Source organism: Pangasianodon hypophthalmus, chromosome 5 (genome assembly GCF_027358585.1).
Source record: "Pangasianodon hypophthalmus isolate fPanHyp1 chromosome 5, fPanHyp1.pri, whole genome shotgun sequence".
Classification (NCBI taxonomy): Eukaryota; Metazoa; Chordata; class Actinopteri; order Siluriformes; family Pangasiidae; genus Pangasianodon; species Pangasianodon hypophthalmus.
In genome coordinates this window covers 29,140,343-29,162,229 of record NC_069714.1, presented here as the reverse complement: position 1 = coordinate 29,162,229, position 21,887 = coordinate 29,140,343, and the positions used below count along the sequence as shown (strand labels likewise).

The window sequence follows — 21,887 nt, the reverse complement described above, 5'->3', positions numbered from 1 at the left end:
CACACACACTGCACTATCATGAATATAAACATCAGGTCCATCTCAGACGTGTAAGTGTGTGATCTGCATCGATACATCTCCTGTGTGGGGGGGGTGGGTGTGTGTGTGGGTGTGTGTGTGTGTGTGTGTGTGTGTCTTTATTGAAGTGCTTAAATTGTAGTTTAAGAAAAATTAATATCGTCTGATAGTCAAGTTTTCGGTATTGATATTGATATCGGAAAAGAAAACATGGTATCGTGCCACCTGTAGTGTAGGTGCTAATCCTTATTATTATTATTATTATTATTATCATTTTTATTACAGAACAGAACTTGTACTCTACACTTCAGTTCAGTGTTCTGAAAGTTCGTATTACTCCTTTATACATTTTAGAGACATCATCATTTATCCGAATTTATTTCCGTTGTTGTCGTATCGGTGACACGTTTCTCCCGCCGCTTGTTCCGGGTTTGTGCGGTTGAAAAAGGAGGGAATCCCAGTGGCTCATGAATCCAAATGAAATATTTTACGGACCAGTGGACCTGTTAATTGTCCCCCAGGTGTTATTTGCATGTTGACGCTTAATCTGAGCAAACAGCGTTCTGTCGTTTTCAGTTCTCCGATGAGTCCTGCTCGGTTTAAAAGTCCCCTCAGGGACCCGCGGTGCCGGTCACGGATCCGCACCTTCCTTCCTCTCATTAGCTGCTAGCAAACACAAGTGCACACCGATTTATTAAGTGTCATTTTAATATGCTGGGTTTGATGTGTAATTATTACTACGGCTGCGACAACTAATCGATAAAAATCGATAATAAAAATTGTTGGTTAGTTACGAAGCATTTAGTGTGTTAGTTACGAAGCATTTCGTAAAAACAAGTTTGATTGTGTTAGAATGTGAGTAATAGTGAGTATCACACATTTACAATCATATTTATCGTAATTAAGCGTTATCTCACGCTACTTTGGCGGGAGTCTGTAATTTGTATGAGTAGCATCGACGGATTGACAGCGAACTCGGTCTCAAATAAACGATTAATCTTCGAGACGAACATTTTCTCACTTCAGAGCAACTCGTGTCACGCCGTGTTGAGCAGCGCGCATCGAAGCTATACGAATCACGTAGCTTATCAGTAGCTAAACAAATTATTCGACTCGGTAGCGCTGATAAACACTACATTAATAATGTAACTACACAATAATTATGTTTTAATATATCTTGTGTGTCAAGTCATCAAATCGACATCCTGCTTCCAGTTCACATCAGAGTCGATCCCATAAAAGAGTCGATTCACTGATTCATTGAGTCAAGTTTTGGAGTGATTCCAATGATTCGCCTCGCGTACAAACACGGCAAGCCAAATGAATTCAGCGTCGGAGTGTTTTAGTTAGCAAAATGCTTATTTATTAACAAAGTGTGTATAATATCACTAGCGTAGCTTCTATGTCTCATTTGCTTGAATGATAAAGATTCATTCTGATAAACGTTAAGTTGTGTTGTAGTGAGTGAGCTGTCAGTTAATTAAGCCTAGTTAAAGTCAATTTAAAAATTTATTTTTTACTTGAACAAATAAGCTTGAAGATATGTAGAATGTGATAAAAGTGTATTAATTCGCTGAGAAAACCCATTTCGAAAATGGACTGTTTGTCTTTGGATGTCAGTCACTTTATAGCCACTCAACAGGCCACTGTATATCCTGGGGGCGGAGTTTCGTGAACATGGGCGGGAATGGGCTTAAGGAATTTAAAAAAAAAAAAAAAAAACTTCAAATGTCGAACTCACCTAACTGTTAGAGACTGAATCTTAAAAAATAAATAAAAAAGACTAACCTTATCTAACGCACCTTTAGGAGTTCTGTAGTGGTATTAGTTGATTAAAATACTACAAATATTTTTTTTTTCGGACTTAATATATATTTCTTTAAATGAATCCAACTAATCGATTAATAAGAGTCTGTAGATTAATTGATTATCAAATGAATCAATTAGTTGCAGCCCTATTTATTAGAGATAGCTCTGATCTGATACCCAGGATCAGTATTAGGCTGATATTATCAAAACATCTGATTAGATATCGGAGGGAAAAAAAATACAAATTCAATCTAATACTGTAACAAATCACAGAACTGCTTATAGCGTATGAACATAAATCAGATTAAAGAGTCACGTAATAACAACAGTAGCCACGTGGCCTGATGTTAACAACCACAACGACGACAACGACAACATGCAGTGAGATATTCTTTAATGCGTGTGAGTTGTGTGAGAACGTGTGGAAATACTTCACACTAAAGGACGTGTTTTCTTTGGAAACAGTTTGGAAACATAAATCATCCAGTACATTTTTTTTTGTACTGGAAATGTGGTGATTGTATATATTTTTTATTGTATCACACTAAAGGATGCATTTTCTTTGGAAAAAATTATTATTTTTTTTTATTCTGGAAATGATTTAATTGTGTTTTTGTTAGGTCTGATTTCATTACATTCATATTTGCAGTTTAAGTGATCTTTATTTGTGTTTATGAATTATTAAGTGAAGTGATTTAGTTAAAACAAATCATTTAAAGCTCAGTAGTTAGTCGTTTTATAGTAGAAATGCTGAATGGATATTAATATCGACTGATACTGAAGGTTTCAGTACCGGAAAGGGCAAAGTAATTATGGATATACAGTATATACAGTCATGGGGAAAAAGAAAGTACACCCTCCTTTAATTCTGTGCTTTTATTTCTCAAGGTTTAAATAACAATTGTGAAGTTCTCAACAACCTCTACATACAAACAAATAAACATAGGTGACAGTAAAAAAACAACAAATTTCAATATTTATTCTTTTTTCTTTTTCCCCCAAACAGTAAACCAGCATTCAGAAACCAGTTGGGAAAAAATAAGTGCACCCTATAATTCAGTACCATGTAGAACCACCTTTAGATACATTAACTTGAAGTAAACGTTTATCAGTCTCTCACGTTGTTTTGGAGAAATGTTGGTCCACTCTTCTTTACATCATCGCTTCAGTTCGTTGCTGTTTGAGGACGTTCGTTTATGCACAGCTCTCTTAAGATCCCACCACAGCATCTCTCTCTTTTTTTTTTTTTTTTTTTTTTTTTGTCACCTGAGGTTTGTTTATAGAAGCTGGTGAGGACTGATCAACTTATTGAGCCCTGATCAATAAAAACCTAGAATTCAAGAAGGGTGTACTTTCTTTTTTCCATGACTGTATATAGTTAATGGTACTACATGAAGGAAATTGTGTTACAGGAATACATTTGGCCTTCGACCTGTTGATTACGCTGAGACTCCAGAAATGCGAGAGGTCCTAAGTTTGGTTCCTGAGGCACCTCATCTGGGAACCACGCCAGTGAGCTCTCCAGCAAATCTGTCCAAGGTACAGACAAGACACACACGTCGCTCTAACACACACAACGAGCCTCGTTTATCAACCTGGATACGAAGCAATTTATTCATAAATCATTTATGCAGTCATTTTGGAAAGAAGTTTGGAAAAACGTTCGTGTCCTACGTTTCGCTCCTGAGTTTGTGTAAATTTACGTATAAGGAGACTCACTTAACCTCGATTTATCAGCTTCAAATCATATAAATGTCGATACGTTACTGCGATTTTATATACAGATTACGCTGTCAAGCTTAAAGCACGTATTTATTTCAAACACACACCAATTTAATCAGTGTTTTGCAAAACGAAGTCATAAGCGTCATATTAATGGCTTCAAAGAAAACGATTCCAAAATAAATCCATAAATTAAGACAAATCAGGCTAGCCGTTTAATTAGATCAAAAGTAATGGCACCTTATAACAGGAGGAAGAGGTACTGTGTGTCTGAGTTAGCTGACTAGCTGCAGTGGCTGAGCTGCATTACTGGAAGTCACATTCAGGAGGCGCTCTTTCACTTTTTTCACCTCTTTTTGAGCTCTTCCTTTTATCGAGTTTGTAGGCGTGGCTGAATGTAAATCAGCTATGCTGTGAACACGTTGAAAATTTACGGCTGATTAGCATTCATCAAGATACGCACTCGAGCATGAAGAAGTTAATGACTCGTACAAACTGTGTATGTTTACGTCCTTTATGTCCTGTATGTATTTCCTCATGCTTTAGTCTCCAGCGCTGATGAGGAAGGATGTTCAGGCCACTCTGATTGGGAGTAAACTGACAGCGGCTCAGCAGAACCAGCTCACCAAAGCAGCTCGAGTCCTGGGAGGAAAACGAGTCGAGACTTTCTCCAGCGCAGGTACGGCTCTAAACAGACAAACAGTTCTTTAATAAATAAAAAAAAAAAATGAATCATTGTGAAATTGCTGTGGTGTAAAAGGAATAAAACCCTTTTTTCGTGGTTTATTTCTTGCTTATCGGCATGTGACGGTTATCTGTTAGAGGACTCTTTCCATCTTTCCATCTCTAAGTGTAACTCTAAGTGTTTCTCTCTGTCACATGAGGAAAAAGATGCTGCATAAGAAGTTTTCAGAGTGCTTTTCTTTCCTTTTCTTCCCTGTAACTGAACTTTTAAGCGTGTAAGCCATCCACTTTGAGCATAACGAGGATAATTACAAACTTTCCCCTCATACACGACGCCCCTATTATGATGTTCCTCTCAGGAGGTTTCACACAGCTCTGAAATTCACATTCGCATTAGATGAAACTCAAAAAAAAAAAAAAAAGTGCAGAGTCTCATCATCCGGGAGCGTCAGACTTTCGAGAAGCGGTGAAATTAAAATAACCGAAGCCCTTCGTTTGTATCGTATTGTTGAACAAGCACAAAATGCAACGTCTGCCAGAAAAGATGGTGTGCCTTTTGTACTTCCATTTCGTTAGTTGTTTGATGGTTTATTTAAAAAAAAAAATAATAAAAAATCTCTTTGAACTTCCACACATTTGCGCTTCAAGAAATAATGAAGCGCTTTTTAATAATTAGCGAGCGGAAAGTCTTTGTTGCTCAGGAAGCAGAAAAAAAACGTGTGATTTTTAATTAATAGCTGTCACGTCGGGTGCTACATGTCACCGTGTTTACTTGTGATATGCAAATGAGTTGCTAATTTTCAGTGACATTTTAAATAATATAGGACCTACTCTGGAATTACAGATCTGCTTTAAGGTGACGTTAAGAAAAAGAGAACCCTATTGAAGAGTTTAGAAATGTAGGAATGAGGGCAATCCCATGACATAAAGGTGTCATAAGCTGTCACTGTCACGTCACTGTTTGCATTCAGTGATACTGCAGTAAATATCACGACATATTGAGAATAACGTGATCTTGGTTTCCGTGTGTCATAAGACTTACATAACCATGTTATAGCAGATGATGTCTTAAATTTGTCATGAGAGTTCACAATCAGTTGTGTAACAACGTTATGTCGTGTAACTATCTGTCAGAGATGCTACCATAATGTTTGATCCCATGGAAGAGTGCGATCTAGTTATAACATCTAACGGTAGTTCATGATAAATGTCATAATGCTTCGCAACCTGTCATGCCTGCACCAACCTCAGAAATTAGTTACTTATATACAGTTTGTTATGAATGGTTAGGGGAGTTCTGTCTCAGTATGACAAGTCTAGGGCAGCATGTCATGATGCTTGTCGTTATGTTTAGCGCATGATATGAAACGCTAACACCCAAGGAAGCATCACGAAAAAAAAAACGTCACGTTATTTTCAGATCTCTGGACCGTAATCTCACTTGCACCATGAATCCTTACCAGCGTTTGGAAAAACAGAGGCTTCGTAAATAATTGTAATATCAACGAACTTATTTAGCTAATTTTCTAGCCTCACCCTACCCTGCGTAGGCTGTGGTTATATGGTTGTTGCTATGGTTACGGATTATTTGCTGATATTTACTGGAATCTAGTCTTTTATCTTCCTGTGCGGTGTTTCCTGTGCCAACCTCCAAAGCATAATAGACCCACCCACATGCTTAACAGTTAGCAAGGTGTTCTTGTCACTAAACGCTACTCATTTTTTTTGTTTTTTTCCAAACATACCTTTGGCTAAAGAGTTCCATTTTTACTCCACTAGTCCATAGCATTTGTTTCCAAAATACCCCTGGAATATCTTGATATTTTTGGGATTTTTGCGTCCTTCAGACATTGACTTTACTGATGAGCTTGCAGGTAAGGTTTCCTTCTGATGACTCTTCCATGCAGATCATGTTTGTGAGAGTGAGAGTCTGAGAGTTTTCCTGGTTTTCCAGATCAGGGAGATGTTTTCTATTATGAACTAATATGGCCCTTGTGCAATCGTAGGGACGTTATATTACGTTATATCGATACTGTGATCATTTTAAACTATATCATAACATTTTTTTTAGATAATTTCATCTCTAACTGTGATATTCTCTCTCTCTCTCTCTCTCTCTCTCTCTTTTTGTCTAGTCACACATGTGGTAGTGCCGGATGGTGCCATGCCCTCCACCCTCACCGTCCTGCAGGGAATCCTGAACGGCTGCTGGGTCTTAACATTCACATGTAAGATCAGGAGAGTAACACTACCGTCCATCTGTTTCTGCACTGAGTTCGTACCGAAAAGCAAAACTGAATTCGGGCTGGGCAGTACGACAATATAATACTGGCATCCTGATAAATAGTGGCACAATACACTGGTATTTCTTATTTCTAATTTTTTTTCCCTTTTTTTAATGCAGCACTTTTGCTTTAGAGGTCCCTTTTATCCTGATACATATTGTGTATTGTGGAAATATTTTAAGTGTCGTGTTATGATATGATATTTTTATCATATCGACCTTCATTACACTGAAGAGAAATCAGAAAATGTGTAAATTTGAGCGAGGTGGAGAATCCGCATTAAATAAAGAAAGAAAGGATGCAAATAACTTACTTTATTATGCAGTCTGTCGAATTTATCGTATCGAATGATACAGCTGACTTATTTATATCACCATTTGTAGATCTGAGCATCAGTTCAAGTATAAAACTATTTACGGATGGATGGATGGATGGATGGATAGATATTTGCAAAGCATATTGGAAGAGTGTTGTTATTTCTAATATAGGTAGGTTGGTAGACAGATCGATAAGAAAATAAATAGATTTCCAGAGAATATTGGAAAAGTGGTGTGCCTTTTTCTCCTTTTTCTCTTTTCACCTCTCACTTTTCCCCTCTTTTTTTCTTTCCTTTTCTCTCTTCCTTCCCCTTTTCCTTTTTTTTTTTCTTTTTTGCCCCTTTTTTAATAGGTAGGTTGATACATATGAGTATTTTTCAAATGTAGATAGATAGATAGATAGATGGATAGATGGATATTTATATACAGAATGAGAGGTTGATATTTGTGTAGGTAGATGGATAAATGTGTGAGGAGAGAGAAGGGATTTAAAAGTAGATAGATAGATATTTTCAAAGATTATTGGAAAAGTGCTTTTTTTTTCTCCTTTTTTCTTTAATAGGGGATGGATGGATGGATGGATGGATGGATAGATTTGCAAAGAATATTGTAAAAGTGCTTTTTTATCCTTGTTTCTTTAATAGGGGATGGATGGATGGATTTGCAAAGAATATTGGAAAAGTGGCTTTTGTTTCCCCCCTTTTTTTCCTTTTGCTTTTCACGGTCATGTTTTTCTCTCGGTATAACTCTCCATCTGTGTTTTTTACACTTTTATGAACGACGTGAGGAAAATATCAAACAAATCGTACAGCTTTTACTGCCCAAGTAGGAGCAAAAAAAAATTCTAAATATAGTCAAACAAATTTAAAAAGAATTATGAAAGCCTTCATACTGAAAGAAAATATTAAACGGTGATTCTTGGGCCATTTTGCTGTGTGCTTTTATTATTGACCTGTCTGTGACACGAAATATGCAAAATACCAAAGAGAGCACAGACCACAGTCCCTCCATCTTGAAAGAGAGAGAGAGAGAGAGAGAGAGAGAGAGAGAGCTGAAATACATCCAGGGACGTACCAGGTTCACTGTGGACCTTGATGTCCTTTAGTGTCCTATAAATCACAGCAGCTCTGTGGAACAATTTTCCGCTTAATAAGAGTGAGTCATGTTTTTCCCCCCTGTTGAATAATGCTTTCAGTCTCGCTATATTTTCTCATTTGGACCTGTCGCGCCTGTTAGCTGTTAGCGCTGAATGGGAATTTCGGCAGTCGTGGGATTTGTTACTGGAGGTCCACACGAGCCGAGACATTCGGCACACCCGAGCGTTCACCTGATAGTCTTTCATGAGTCGAGCGTGGACGACAGATTTATCAGGGAAAAAAAAAAAACATTATAAACTCAGAAGTTCTGGTTATTTTTCCTCTTTTTTTGACACTCTGTTTTGTCACACAGGTGGTTTAGCTGTTGTTCCTGAAATGTATGAAAGAACAGCTCTTCAAAAAAAAAAAAAAAAAATCTTTTTTTTTAGTGAAATCTTCCCCATTCATAACTACTTACTTATTAGATATTTTTATTGTTCCGCTTAGGGGTCACCACAGTGGACCGTTGATCTACGTGTTTGATTTAGCACAGGTCTTACTCCTGATATAAGTCTCTCATTTTATCCGGGCTTGGGACCAGCACTGAGAGTCTGAGAGTACACTCCCAGTGCCTGAGGTGGTTCCCTGCCTGAGAATCGAACCTGGGCCGTGGCGGTGGTGAGAGCACCTCATCCTTAGCCTCTACACCACCAGGGAATTATTAGATAGTTTCATAAAGAGTGAAAACCAAGCTTTCCAAGTGCAGGTAAAAGTATGAACAATGCAGCAATACCTCAAGAATGATGTACTGATAAGCAAGGGAAAAAGAAATATTTAGAAAACTCACTTTATTATCCAAATATCCTGCTGAGTGCTCGCACATTAAATCAGACGTATTAAATAAAATGTGAAAAACGTGCATTAAACTGCAGCAGGAGCTTCGGAGAGAAGCAAATGCTTTCAGATCAGCACTTATTTATTAAACTGACGACACTCCGAGTCTCATCTCTGCTGCCCCTGAGAGACGCACTTAACCAATTACTGTCCCAAGTACTGTCCCACAGAGCTGCTCTCATTCCCTGGTCTATGTATATATAAATATATATATATATATGTGTGTCCTATATATAACAATACATTAAACAGACTGCTTAATAAAGTAGGCTATTCATCATAATAATAATCATTTAAACTTAATCAAGGACACAAGCTGTTTATATGCTTGTTTTATGTTGCGAGGAGTCGGAATGGATCACACACACTGCGCAAACAATGATAAGGTCATTATTAAGTACTTTTATAATGTTGATTATTATAATCAATTGAATATAGAAACCTAAGGCATGTGTACATGTGTGTGTTCATGCAGTTATCCAATCAGCCAATTAGGTGGCAGCAGTATAATGCATAACTTCATGCAGATACAAGTCCAGATCTTCAATTAGCTTCAGTTAGCTACAACAGGAGAAGACTACTGGTTTGTGCAAAGACAAACTGTTTTGCAAAACAAAATACAACAAAATCATTTGTTTTAAAATATTTTTATAATTTGTGTCCTTCTGAGCCATCCGTAGAGTCAATAATATTTTAACTACTTATTGATAATCCACTTGAGTCTTGACCTCAGGATCGAAAATCGTATCGAAGCTTGACCTTGGTATTGAAAATCGAATTGAATATTGACCTCATAATCGAAAAAAATTGTATCAGATCCATAATGCACATCGGTCTGAGTACAAGGACGTGATTTTCAGCCCAAATATGCGCATAGTCAAGTGTGTTTTGATTGTCCTGCCTCGTCACTGCATCAGCTCTTGTGATTATCCGCTATCTGTTTTGTGATTGACTGCTCAGAGGTGCTTGCACTATGCACGTCAGGCTTTTGGGGTCATCTGTACACACAGTCCTCATTGTGGCGAATCTAATTAGCCGATATGCTAATGGCTCCTTTCCGCTCGGCTAACGAGCCGGCCCTAATGTCCTGAGAGAGTCGGATTAACCCCGGGATGAGGCGTTAGCGTCTCCAGCCCGACAGGGTTTCTGGAAATGAAAGCTGTAATTAAAAGGCAGAAGAAACATAATTACAGCTGATGACTAGTGTGGAGGAATGTGTGTGTGGTGCTGAGGTGTGATTTTCGCACTGTTGCATTGGAGCAGCGTTGGAGATGGAGATAACACTCGTATTGTGGCTGAATTTGCTGTCTTGCTAATGACGGAGTATCACACAGCCACGAAGGCATGCAAAATGTCCGTCTATAACAGAGTTTTCCATTAGGCTAAGAGATTGTAGGGGACGTGGAGGCGACGCATGGTTACCTTACAGATTTAATTTTCATTTGAAGGCCATTTGCACTCACGGCTATCCTTAGTGAGATGCTTAGTGCAAAGGGAATTTCTTTCAGGAGTGTAAAGAGTGATTAGTTGAAGCTTTTCACCTCAACCTGCAATGTTTAGGACACTTTCGGACACTTTCATGTTAACATCAGCGTTCGCTTATATAAGCTTATCACTCAAATACACCAAAAGAGCAGTCTTTCTTTTTCCCCACAATAACCGCAGATGAGCCAGTCGACACATGAATCTGGAGTGGGTGAGAGTTACGTAGGTGTCTTGAACTCTCCGATATTAACTGACACCTCTCGAATCCCCTTCCCTCTTCCCCATCTTACACTAGTGACCTGTAGGTTGGTGTTCTCGTACCAGTTTGATTTTCTTGCTTGAAAGATGCAGCACTCTATCATGGTAAATGGATAATGTTTGAGTTTTTATGGAACTGGGAATAAAATCTAAAGAATTATTACAAAAAAGGCTATTACATAGGCCTACAATGAGATATTTGAGCAGCAACAATGAAAACAGCTGGCTGAAAATGTACTGTGTTTTTACAGTTTACTGGGTTTTTGTTGTGTCTGTGACCATGCATTATTCCTCCTCAGGGTGTGCAGTTTACATAAAGGGGGTGTTCATAGGGGCTACATAAGACCAAACATAAGCAATATGTTATAATAATATATCTCATATTGATGAGGTAATATAGAGTCACATAGTGATGATGGGGTAAGATAGAGTCACATACTGAGGATGAGGTAATATGGAGTCACATAGTGAGGATGGGGTAAGATAGAGTCACATAATGATGATGAGGTAATATGGAGTCACATAATGATGATGAGGTAATATGGAGCCACATAGTGATGATGAGGTAATATGGAGTCACATAGTGAGGATGGGGTAAGATAGAGTCACATAGTGATGATGAGGTAATATGGAGTCACATAATGATGATGAGGTAATATGGAGTCACATAATGATGATGAGGTAATATGGAGTCACATAATGATGATGAGGTATTATGGAGCCACATAGTGATGATGAGGTAATATGGAGCCACATAGTGATGATGAGGTAATATGGAGCCACATAGTGATGATGAGGTAATATGGAGCCACATAGTGATGATGAGGTAATATGGAGCCACATAGTGATGATGAGGTAATATGGAGTCACATAATGATGATGAGGTAATATGGAGTCACATAATGATGATGAGGTAATATGGAGTCACATAGTGATGATGAGGTATTATGGAGTCACATAGTGATGATGAGGTAATATGGAGTCACATAATGATGATGAGGTAATATGGAGTCACATAATGATGATGAGGTAATATGGAGTCACATAATGATGATGAGGTAATATGGAGTCACATAATGATGATGAGGTAATATGGAGTCACATAGTGATGATGAGGTATTATGGAGCCACATAGTGATGATGAGGTAATATGGAGTCACATAATGATGATGAGGTATTATGGAGCCACATAGTGATGATGAGGTAATATGGAGCCACATAGTGATGATGAGGTAATATGGAGCCACATAGTGATGATGAGGTAATATGGAGTCACATAATGATGATGAGGTAATATGGAGTCACATAGTGATGATGAGGTATTATGGAGCCACATAGTGATGATGAGGTAATATGGAGTCACATACTGAGGATGAGGTAAAATATAGTCACATAGTGATGATGAGGTAATATAGAGTCATGTAGTGATGATGATGAGGTAATATAGTCACATAGTGATGATGAGGTAATATAGAGTCATGTAGTGATGACGATGAGGTAATATAGACTCACGTAGTGATGATGAGGTAATATGTAGTCACATAGTGATGATGAGGTAATATAGAGTCATGTAGTGATGATGAGGTAACATGGAGTCACATAATGATGAGGTAATATGGAGTCACATAGTGAGGATGAGGTAATATAGTCACATAGTGATGATGAGGTAATATAGAGTCATGTAGTGATGATGATGAGGTAATATAGAGTCATGTAGTGATGATGATGAGGTAATATAGACTCACGTAGTGATGATGAGGTAATATAGTCACATAGTGATGATGAGGTAATATAGTCACATAGTGATGATGAGGTAATATAGAGTCATGTAGTGATGATGATGAGGTAATACAGACTCACGTAGTGATGATGAGGTAATATAGACTCACATAGTGATGATGATGAGGTAATATAGAGTCACATAGTGATTATGAGGTAATATGTAGTCACATAGTGATGATGAGGTAATATGGAGTCACATAATGATGATGAGGTAATATGGAGTCACATAGTGATGAGGTAATATGGAGTCACATTGTGATGATGAGGTAATATAGTCACATAGTGATGATGAGGTAATATAGTCACATAGTGATGATCAGGTAATATAGTCACATTGTGATGATGAGGTAATATAGAGTCATGTAGTGATGATGATGAGGTAATATAGTCACATAGTGATGATGAGGTAATATAGAGTCATGTAGTGATGATGATGAGGTAATACAGACTCACGTAGTGATGATGAGGTAATATAGACTCACATAGTGATGATGATGAGGTAATATGGAGTCACATAGTGATTATGAGGTAATATGGAGCCACATAGTGATGATGAGGTAATATGGAGTCACATAGTGATGATGAGGTAAAATAGAGCCACATAGTGATTATGAGGTAATATGGAGCCACATAGTGATGATGAGGTAATATGGAGCCACATAGTGATGATGAGGTAATATGGAGTCACATTGTGATGATGAGGTAAGATAGTCACATACTGGGGATGAGGTAATATAGAGCCACATAATGATGATGAGGTAATATGGAGTCACATAGTGATGATGAGGTAATATGGAGTCACATAGTGATGATGAGGTAAGATAGTCACATAGTGATGATGAGGTAATATAGAGCCACATAAAGTAGAGATGATGAGGTAAAATAGAGCCACATAGTGATTATGAGGTAATATGGAGTCACATTGTGATGATGAGGTAATATAGTCACATAGTGATGATCAGGTAATATAGTCACATTGTGATGATGAGGTAATATAGAGTCATGTAGTGATGATGATGAGGTAATACAGACTCACGTAGTGATGATGAGGTAATATAGACTCACATAGTGATGATGATGAGGTAATATGGAGTCACATAGTGATGATGAGGTAATATGGAGTCACATAGTGATGATGAGGTAATATGGAGTCACATAGTGATGATGAGGTAAAATAGACTCACATAGTGATGATGATGAGGTAATATGGAGTCACATAGTGATGATGAGGTAATATGGAGTCACATAGTGATGATGAGGTAATATGGAGTCACATAGTGATGATGAGGTAATATAGACTCACATAGTGATGATGAGGTAATATGGAGTCACATAGTGATGATGAGGTAATATAGACTCACATAGTGATTATGAGGTAATATGGAGTCACATAGTGATGATGAGGTAATATGGAGCCACATAGTGATGATGAGGTAATATGGAGTCACATAGTGATGATGAGGTAAAATAGAGCCACATAGTGATTATGAGGTAATATGGAGCCACATAGTGATGATGAGGTAATATGGAGCCACATAGTGATGATGAGGTAATATGGAGTCACATTGTGATGATGAGGTAAGATAGTCACATACTGGGGATGAGGTAATATAGAGCCACATAATGATGATGAGGTAATATGGAGTCACATAGTGATGATGAGGTAATATGGAGTCACATAGTGATGATGAGGTAAGATAGTCACATAGTGATGATGATGTAATATAGAGCCACATAAAGTAGAGATGATGAGGTAAAATAGAGCCACATAGTGATTATGAGGTAATATAGACTCACATAGTGATGATGATGAGGTAATATGATGATGAGATAAGATAGCCAATGTAGTGATGAGGTAACATTGAGTCACATACAGTAGAGATGATGAGGTAAAATAGAGCCACATAGTGATGAGGCTTATATAGAGTCACGTAATGACGATGAGGTAACGCGGAGTCATGTAATGATGTTGTTGCCCTATTAACCCCACCAGTATGTAAATGTTGGTGTCTTTTCTAAAAGTACTTGCAAAGCAGTTTTTATACTGTCCTCGTTCTCAGTAGAACAGAAGCTGCCATTTCCAGCACTGCATTTTAAAAAGTGTACATTTCTTTAAGAACTTGACAGAGAGTTGTGTAACCAGGGCTGTCTGAGAATAACACTAGCCGATAGTTGTAAACGAGTACAACAGATGGAAAAAGCAGGTAATGGCCATTTTCTGTAGCCGCAGCTGCTGCCTTTGTTGAGTGGCCTTGTACAATAAATGTGTCTCAGCCGCCGCCGCATATGGTCTTGAAATCAGAAAATGGAAACCTGGCTTTTTTTTTCCCCCATAAAGCATCATATCTCTGCCTCTAGAGGTAGAAAAACACTGCTTTGTCCTTGTTTGAAAAGAACCCAGTAATCTGCATTTGAGTGCTGCCTGTGTCTGTGCTGAAAGCCTTCTCCTGCTGTTCATAAGTAAATACAGCACGATTTAACACCATCTTTTAAGGATGTGCATGTCTGCAGCTGTGTGGCTTTAAAGGTGCAGGTGTGAGATAAGGAAAGGTTTTAGATTTACCCTCAGATCCACAGGGCGGTAATTAAGCAACTATCGATTTGATACTCAGTAGAACTGATATTGGTCTGAAAATATGGATGTGACTTAACTCTTGCACATGAACACATCACAAATTGTGCCTGGCTAACACACAATTTGCCAAGAGAAGGTTGCAGAGAGTCGCTCCATGTTTGGGTCAGTGTACGAATCGGAAATGGAAAAAGTGGTGCAATAATAATAATAATAATAATAATAATAATAATAATAACAATAATAATAATTTTAATCCGGAGCAATAAAGATTCCTCTGACTTTCTCGGGAGTTATCTAAATATTTTACGCAATTTATTACATTTCTAAAAATGAGGAAAAAGAGAATGTGAATCATTTAATAGAAATACGTTTCATTTTTAAAGCCGGTTATCAATAGAAAAAAAGGAAAATGTACAATAAAACAAGAGTTTACCGCATTGAGACGCATCAGTGTTTACACTGCAAAGGCACAAAAATCTACACGTGATATGTGACGTGTGTGTATGAAGTGAACAACACCTGCAATATTTCTGTTAAATATTTTCCCAAGAATAAAACATACATTTATTTTCTGCAATGTTTATATTAGTTAGCTTTCAGAATTGGCATATTTTTTTTTTCCTTCAGGGAAAAAATAGTCTGACATGCTTCCTGTGCTATACATTATATATATATATACATACAGTACTGTGCAAAAGTCTTAGGTACATGCAAAGAAATGCTGTAGAGCAAAGATGCCTTCAAAAGTAATGAAACGAAATGTTTCTACATTACAAAAATACTATAAAGAGCAGTAAACAGTAAGCAGCCACAGTTCTTCTGGAGACTTTGACTGTCGACTCGCTTCTTATTTCTGCAGCGAAACCCAGCAGCCTTCATTATGTTTTTATCTGAAAAGTGTCTCTTATGGAATCTGCTGCTTTCTTTACTGACATACAAACATTTTTCTGTAACATTTAATTTTGTGCTGGAATCGAAAATGTTTTTGTACTGAATCAATAATGTAGGAGTCAGAAAATAAACATCTATAACAAAGTTTGTACTTAAAAAAAAAAACAAAAAAAACATAGGGTGCCAAGACTTTTGCACAGTGCTGTATATACGAGAGAGAGGGGGATAGATATATATTAGATTAGATATATACACTCTGGTGAGGAGGTTGTTTGCCTTTGCTTTAGCTTTGGACGCTGAAAATGTCAATGAACGTCCCAAAAAATAGACACGCTGTTTTATTTAGATATAATGTTGGAATATTGGCAGTGAAATATTTTCTGTTTAAAATGTCATAAATCTGCATATTATCTGTGTTTGTTTTTATTGCTTGACCCCAACTTACGACTTTTTTCAACTTTGGTAGCTGGAATCTGCACAATCAGGCCGAACTTGACAATGCTTGTGACTCGACGGTCCTTTGACGCTGGTTGTGTTTACGCTGCGAATAATAACTCAGTGCAATCTGTTTCTGTAAAATACATCTCCGTATTTTTCTCTGCATTCCTCTTCTGATAGGATTACATGTTTGTGGGGAAAAAACCGCCACATGGGAAAGCACTAATAAAAAGTATACAATAATAATAATAAAATAATATTTGCAGTTATTTCTGGAGCATATCATTGTGGCGTCATTATTCAGTGGTTTTACTGTTAATTGAATTTTTCTCTCAGCAGTCTCACCCAAGTGGAAAAAAACTCTTTTTTTTCCCCCTTTTTTTTTAACAATTGCTTGGTTATTATTATTATTATTATTATTATTATTATTATTTTTGGAGCTTCAGTTCATTTTCAGGATGCATTTTCAGGATGTGTGTCTCCGTCTCAGGGCTGGCCGAGTGTCTGCAGCAGGGCCGTTGGCTAGAGGAGAGCGAGTTCGAGGCGGGCGAGGGTCCACAGCGGGCTCGAGTGAACAGAGTCAGTCTGGTGAGTGACGCTGACACAGGCGTGAACCCCTGACAGCCGTGAGCTTCCTCAGAGAGCTGTAATAATGCCACCACACACTGTCCCTGTTCTCTTAATGGCATCTCGCGTCAGCGTGAATCGTCTCCGTCCTCATGTCCCCCGGGCGTCTCGGCTTTTATTACTGCTGCTGTATGGATCGTGGGTCATTTAGAAAGCTTCACTCCTCCCTCAGGGAAGATGATGCTCATGGAGGAAACTGTTGCCTCACAAGAGGAACACTTTTTTTTTTTTCTCAGTGGAGAGATTTAGATCATCGCTGTACTTAAAGTGTAAATTTAGTGCCTGTGGAGTTTAAGCTAATAAGGAATATTTTCCCCATGTTGAACACAAGAGAGCGGCGTCCCAGAGGCCGAGTCTAGAGCTGAGTTTATTATTATAATTTGGCAAGTCTTTAAGCTCTATACTGTAAATTATACAAACTGATACAAAATGATGATTATTAAGACAATGTTTTCTCATTTTTCATTTGTTTTATTTTTATTTTATGCATTTTTATTATTATTTTTTTTAACAATTATTATAATGTAATATGATATAAAACCAGAATAAGCCCTTTTCAGCATTCACATTATTTCTGACTTAAAATTAGACATCAGGAAATACACTTAATAATCATCAATACAAGCCGTGAGAAAATATGCTAAGATTCTTGGCTGTATCTTCCAGCCTTATGTAAGCACCTAATTCGTGTTAAAGCCACTCGGATAAAATATATCACTTTATTTTATATTTTCTGTTTTTTATGACACTACTGGCTTTATGTTGTTATACAGTGGCTTTCTGGTAGCACACTGGCGTATACTGCATTCGAAATAAAAGGTCTTGACTCATAATTTCCGACCTCCGACTAGGAAAAACGAATGCAAATGCCTCCTCAACTCGGAATTCCTACTCAGGAGCTCGGGATGGTCTCCTCAAGATCGAGTTCAACATGTAAAGTAGCACTTCTCTACCTTTAAATATTAGCTTTAGATCAATCAACATACAGATGTACTCACTTGTAAAATCTATAAGACTGACTCTGGCTAGCTTGTTGCTAACATAAATGAACATGGAGGTTTCCAAGTTTTTCTTCCACTTTGTAGTTCGAATGCAGGGAGATCGAAAATGACACAATTCTGAGCTCCGACTTCCAAGTTGAGTCGAATGTAGCATTAAAGCAACTCTGCCTCCGCCCCATCTCAAGAGCTTTTCCGAAAGAAGGAAAGAAAGAATAATTATAGCTGAACACTGATCTCGTAATGCAGTTAAAAAGGATTAATAATGTTAATGGTGAGCTTACGGCCATACCACTCTGAGAACGCCTGATCTTGTCTGATTAATATTAATGCTGATGTTTCTTGACAAACTTGTAGGATGTTAAAACGAACAAATAGGACAGAACAGGGTTATTCAGGTAAAAATTTAAGATAAGCGATTAACATGACTGAATGGTGCTGAAATGGAAACTTTTAATGCTTAAACATTAGTGATTAGCTTATGGCTATGTGTCAATAAGACAACGTTACCACTTTTGACTAGAGCCACAGACGAGAGAATAAACACGTACTTCAGCTCTTTTTTGTCATCAACTTTTTTTTTTCTTTTCCAAAGAAGCCACGTCATTGCTTCACTAATCAGATTTTAAAAATGTATAATATTCTGTGAAAACGCTTTCCTTATTGAGCTAATCTCTCTAGCCCTGTAGCTAGTGTCTGGTCTGATGAGTTGCCTTCAGCTAAATAATTTACATAAATGAACGTGATTGGCTGTAACACAGGATCTGTTACAGAAAGGTTCAGCTTTCCAAAACGCCTCGCTGAGGCAGTAATTTTTTCACATGTTGATCGATTCTGCAATCTTTTTCAAGTGCTCGGTTCGATGAGCTGAAATACTTTGCTGGGTCTGCATCCTTCCCTGCTGTATGAGATGGATCAGGTAATTCCTGAGCACTTTGCCTCCCACACTGCTCTGCTAGACTGCGAAAGGTTTTTGTAGTGAAAAGAAGAGCGAGGCCAGAGGGAGACGATTTGGATGGCATGTGTTGAACGGGGAATGGGGTCAGAAAGAAAAGAGCACAGTCATTTAAGTAAAAAATAATGCATTGACCGATGTTCAACCTTCCATTCTTTTGTGCCGCCATTCTGCTCACATCTTCTGCCCGGAGGTAATACCACAAAATAAAGTATTCAGGTGATAGCAGTGTGGCTGATTTTTTTTTATTCAGTTATTTGCTTTATTTCCTCTCCCTAGCTGCCTCCTCTCTTCAACGGCTGCTTCTTCTACCTGCTCGGCTCTTTCCACAAGCCTCCGAGAGACGAGCTGGTGCGGCTGGTGAGGGCAGGAGGAGGCCAGCTGCTCAGCCGGCAGCCCAAAGCCGACAGCGACGTGACTCAGACGGTGATGGCGGCGGCGTATCACGCTCAGCCCGACTCGGATCAGGCGTTCTGCACTCACTACGTCCTGTATGACTCGCAGAGCTCGAGCAGACCCGGGCCGGTCCGTCTGGGCAAAGTGTGGTCAGCTCCTTCTTCATGGCTGCTGGACTGCATCAGGGCCTTCAGCCTCCTTCCTGTCCCCGAGCTCTGACTCATTTCATGCCTCGAATATGTTTAAGATTGACTGACAGGACACAAATCATGAATATAACAGCGTGACGCAAATTCCGAGCTCTTTTCATGGCATCACTATAAAAAAATCACCAGGCCTTATTTATCAGTCTTTTACTACATATATTTGTGTGGAAATTTTCGTTAAAAAAAGAAAAAAAAGAAAAAAAAAATTCTCATCAGGTTTATTAAAAAAATTTTACGCGCTCATGTGCGTATGAAAAACTCCAATCAGCCGTAAAATACCAAGTGTCTTCATGGCACAGATGATTTTCATTTAGCCACACCCACAAAACTCATTCCATAAAAGGAAAGCTTACAGAATTAAATACGACAAAATGACAACTAAATGGTGAAAAAGCACCTTCTAAGTGCAGTGTGTGCTAAATCTTCCAGTAATGCAGCTCAGCCACTGCAGCGAGTCAGCGACCACAGACACACACTCAGTCCTCCTCCTTTTATAGGGTGCCATTACTTTGTCCTAATTGTAGAGCGAGTCTTATTTGTCTTGATTTATGGATTTGTTTTGGATCGCATTCTTTTAAGTCATTAATACGAAGTGTCTGAGTTTGCTAAAATGTTCAATAAATTAGTGTGTAACTGAAATAAATAAGTGATTTAAATGCTCGTAATCTGTATAGAAAATCGCCTTTACTCATCAACAATTATACGATTTAAAGTTGATCATGTTCGAGGTTCACATTAGTGAGTTTCCTTATATGTAAATTTACAGAAACTCAGGAGGATGTGAACATTTTTCTGAACTAATTGGATTTTCATGAACACCACATTTTTTTGCGTAAAAGCTCCTGCGAATAAATTTGTTCGTATCCAGTTTGATAAATGAGGCCCGTTGTTAGTTTGTAGATGAAGTATCTGTATGAACTCTCTCTTTTTTTTTTTTTTTTTGTTTTTTTTTTTACTATAGCTATTATTTCAAGCCACATTCAGTCTTAGGCACATGTAAAGAACTTCTGTAAAATGAAATGTATGTAATGAAACGTTTAAAGAATGGACTATAAAGAGCAGTAAAGAGTAAAAAAGTCTAAATCTGATCTAGGGCGTGAACATCTGTTCTTTCGGGTGGTGTAATTTCATAAAAGAATCGGCTTGTAGGTTTTTCTCACCTCAGTGCTTCACTCACTTGTGTTTGTCTCTGCAGGTAAAATCCCAGAACAGCCGCCATGATGGTTTCAACTGAAAAAGCGCTATATTACATACTTTAATGACATTCCTCTGTAACAATTCGAAATTACCATCAGGGCTGTTACATTATATGTTACACCACAGCGCTGTTGAAGGTAATAAATAAATTTCTATAACAGCAGCTTGGACAGTAGTTCCAGCTGTAATTCGGATTAGAGGTTAATATTAATGTGCTCGTTCTAATACGTTATCGTTTCTATAGTAACAGCTCATTCACAGTGACTTGTATGGCAGATGTACATAATCTAACATGAATAATAAACCTGATATTGTTTGAAATCAGTAAGATTTCTCCTGCAGAAGTGTGGACAAAAAATTAAAGGCTGGGTTAAAAAAAAGCACAAAGTGCCATTCATTACTAAAATAAAGTGCTGTGGTGTAAGAAGAATAAAACACATGCTGTTATACGCTTCACACTGGACCAAATCATACCACCCTGTTGTGGATTATTTTCCTACAACTGTCCACACGTCTAAGTGGTTTATTCCTTACATAACCTAGCCCATAAATATCGTAGTTTAGTAGTAACCAAAAGCAAAAGGAAAGGAAGAAAGATCAAGAAAGAAAGATCAAGAAAGAAAGATCAAGTCCCATAATTGAAATAATTTTTGAGAACAACTTTTCTATAAAACCTCTTACGTTGTCAGTATTGATCACATTGTCGTTATGAGATGAAAGAGTGACCGTGAGGAAATGCATTTTTATTCAGTATTATGAAAAAGTCAGCGGTGAAGTAACCGTGTGATCATATACTGTGACTAACTCTAACAACTCTTACATACTGTATATTATAGAGTGCCAAAAGTTTTGCACAGTGCTCTGTAGTGTGCATCGGAGCCATTTTGTTTGAGCTTTGCTCCATATTTCTGATTCCTTTAAAGACTAATCTCCATCATTCTATGATAAACAGAGTTAACCTTTTACATACACATACAGTTCATAACCTCTTAATCCCTGTGGTGTTTTTTTTATTCATAATATAATTGACAAACTCAAGCTTAGGTAGAAGTACACTCAGCTCCAGAGATATTGGCATAATTTTTCATCTCATTTCATTTGCATATTATTGAATTTTCCCCATGTTGATGAATGAATACGTTTATTGTATCAATTCATGTTTATATCCCGGTGAAACAGGAAGTCATGGATAACTGCTTAAGAGTTCCAACTCATACGAGCTCAGAATGTAATATATAGGAATAGCATGCTTCAGTGGTAATTTTTGTTTTTTT

At 37.7% G+C, this 21,887-nt stretch overlaps 1 protein-coding gene across 1 annotated transcript in view; it reads left to right on the top strand.

Moving 5' to 3' along the window:
* bard1 (BRCA1 associated RING domain 1) overlaps window positions 1-20,504 on the top strand; it is a 37,900-nt gene extending 17,396 nt beyond the window's left edge. Inside the window, exons 7-11 of the mRNA XM_053234523.1 lie at window positions 3,240-3,366; window positions 4,096-4,228; window positions 6,369-6,461; window positions 16,725-16,822; window positions 19,094-20,504. Of these exons, the coding sequence (XP_053090498.1) occupies window positions 3,240-3,366; window positions 4,096-4,228; window positions 6,369-6,461; window positions 16,725-16,822; window positions 19,094-19,429 (787 nt within the window). The 3' untranslated portion in view covers window positions 19,430-20,504. The remainder of the gene's footprint in view (window positions 1-3,239; window positions 3,367-4,095; window positions 4,229-6,368; window positions 6,462-16,724; window positions 16,823-19,093) is intronic.
* The last annotated feature ends 1,383 nt before the right edge of the window (window positions 20,505-21,887 follow it).